Source organism: Parasteatoda tepidariorum, chromosome 4 (genome assembly GCF_043381705.1).
Source record: "Parasteatoda tepidariorum isolate YZ-2023 chromosome 4, CAS_Ptep_4.0, whole genome shotgun sequence".
NCBI classification, from domain to species: Eukaryota; Metazoa; Arthropoda; class Arachnida; order Araneae; family Theridiidae; genus Parasteatoda; species Parasteatoda tepidariorum.
In genome coordinates, this window is record NC_092207.1 from 36,144,957 (window position 1) to 36,147,815 (window position 2,859).

A 2,859-nucleotide genomic window follows, 5' to 3' on the forward strand; every position below is an offset into this window, starting at 1 on the left:
GACGAAAAAAAAAAATTTAATCAAAGATCTCTTAAGTGTTGCTTTTTTTTCTGGCCGATTGCATGACTACTGGAAAAATATAACATTCTAGTCCTAGAGTAAAAATGATACTCAACGCACAATGTGCTCTTTATGTTTTGGTTTCTGTATTAACTTTTGTTTCGGTAAAATGTGCTGACGATGTTTACAAAATAGGCATTGGAATAGCAGACATGACCGGCCCGGCAGCTGAAATTAATATGGTAAGTCATCGGTCTTATATTATTCATATCTATGCAGACCAGTTCGTTAATGGCAGTTCGTCAGTTGAGTATGGTACGTTGTTTTAATATTGATCGTACGACGACCAGTTCCAGATAACATCGTCTGATTCCGCACAAATCAAAATCAGAGTTGGCTTTAATCCGAACACATGCAAAATGCCAAAATATCCGAAATCCCGACTCCGGTTCAGGTAAAGTCTCTAACTCTACAAAAAGGAAAAATAACACGAACAAGCTGTCGGTTGTTTTGTTTGAGTTGAAATTTTGGTATAGATGGGTTTCAGCAATTTTGGGACTTCATCCAGATCTCAACTTCGTACCAGACCATCCGAAGTCCCGACTCAAAAGAAAAAACACAAACAAGTTGTTAGTTGCTTTGTTCGAGTTGAAATTTTGGTATAGATGGGTTTCAACTATTTTGGGACTTCATCTAGATCTCAATTTCGTACCAGACCATCCGAAGTCCCGACTCAAAAGAAAAAACACAAACAAGTTGTTAGTTGCTTTGTTCGAGTTGAAATTTTGGTATAGATGGGTTTCAGCAATTTTGGGACTTCATCTAGATCGCAATTTCGTACCAGACCTGAGTCGGCAAATTTTGGTGTGCGATGTACGTTTTCCGACTAATGTCTTTCTTCAGAAGCTACAAAGCTGTGATAGTTCCAAAGCAAGATGACCGACTAAATTATTGACAATAAGCTAAAATCCCGACTCTGTTGGATAAGTTTGATGGATTTCAGCATTGTCAGAATTTCGTCCAAGATCTGACTCGGCAGATCTTGGTGTGCTATGGGCGTTTTCCGATTCATGTTCTTCTTCTAAGAGTTTCCAAGTTACCATCAAGCCAAAGTCCCGCAGTGGACTGATCGTTAAGACACGGTTCCCAACATATCACAGAAGTCAAGCATCAGTGGGTGGGTGGGTGACCAGTTGGATCAGTTTGCGTAGGGACCGAAGGTGTGCGGTATTGGTCCTCGATTAACTGTTCTACCGTAAAGTGCTCGACTTGCCATCCGTCGTCGGGTCGTTCAGGTCGTCGGGGCTACTGAAGGGGGGGTGCCATCCCTTTTGCAGAGGATCAAAATTGTGATGGCATGTCTTCGAATCATCCTCAGGGATGTTTCCCAGACAGTCACCAATAGCCCATTGTGCAGCTCTAGTGCGACGTAAATGTACTACAACAACTATAAGCCAAAATTGATTTTTTTTTTAAATCGAAATCCTGACTTAGTCGAATATTTCGTCTGCATTGAAATTTTTGCTTAGATTTTTTTTCCTGAATGTTCATCCGAGACCCGATGCGACAAAACTTGCGATGTGCTATGCATTTTTTCTTATTCATACTGTAATGTAATCGCCAATTCATAATAGCTAACCTGCTGTTTTTTGTCGTATGCCTGTTTAGGCAGTGGGGGTGCGATTGTTACTGTTTTTCAGTGGCGCCATCTATGGCAGGAATTCGACTTCTGCCACGCCATTCACACAACCACAACCCGTTTATAGGGCGGGTCACATTCCCACACAAAGGAGAAAGGACATAGAACACACACAGAGAGAAAGGAACATCCATGCCTTGCCCGGGATTCGGACCCAGGACCTTTCTGATGCAAGGACAGTTCCTTGCCCCATACACAGGCCGGTCGGCTACCCTGCTGTTATAATGCTGATGACCGACTAAACATAATCCTGATATAGTCGGTTATTTTGTTTATTAAACTTATTTTTAAACTTAAAACTTATGTTTAGATGAATTTTTGCATTTTTCGTCATGGCGCGGAAAATTTTGTCCCATGTGTGTTTATGCTAAATTGATAGGCATTTTTTATTTTCGAACAATTTTTAATACATTCGTTATGAAAGTTAATTCAACATTATAGTAAAAATAAAGTTTTTTTTTTCTACAGGTATGTCGATTAATGCTGGATCATTTTTCAAACGCCATTTTGTCGTATCGAAGCGCCATGTTGTCAAATTTCCGACTAGACTATTTCGATAATTAGTTAATTTTGTCATAAACTTCTCAAATGGTGACCATTTCTCTAAAAACTCACATCTTGAACAGTAACAAATCTAATGAACACACAATCAAATGTTGCTAATAATTAAATAGGATGAGATATAGATACTTCGATTCGTATTGTCTTTTAATTAGATAATTTAAAAGAAAATTAAGAATGATGAATTTAAATAAATAGATTATGGAAAGTATAATATAAAATCAGTGTAGTCTTAAACTTTTTATTAACAGTGCACAAAAAAAAGTAAAGATATTACCCCGAATAAATTTTGTGCTGATGATCGGAATTTCACGTACTTAGTGTCAATCTTATAGTTCTAGGATGGGGAGCTCAATTTTGCTAATTTATTAGTGGCAACTCTTAATTAAGTTATGAATATAGTCACAAAACAGTTCTTTCTCTGAGATAGCTATGCGAAGATAGCCCCCTAAAATGAGGAAAATCAAAGATTCAAGCTGCATTCGTTTGACCACAAATGACCACCTTTTAATTTTTTCAAAGCGGTGTCAAGGTCAAATGAAATATAAAAATTGGATTTGTATTTTCTTAGCGTAAAAATGCGAAGTTAACCCCCGAAT

At 38.0% G+C, this 2,859-nt stretch overlaps 1 protein-coding gene across 1 annotated transcript in view; it reads left to right on the forward strand.

The window, feature by feature from the left end:
• LOC107456255 (neutral ceramidase-like) overlaps window positions 1-2,859 on the forward strand; it is a 47,144-nt gene continuing 44,285 nt past the window's right edge. Inside the window, 1 exon segment of the mRNA XM_071179653.1 lies at window positions 1-242. Coding sequence (XP_071035754.1) covers window positions 105-242 — 138 coding nt within the window. The 5' untranslated portion in view covers window positions 1-104.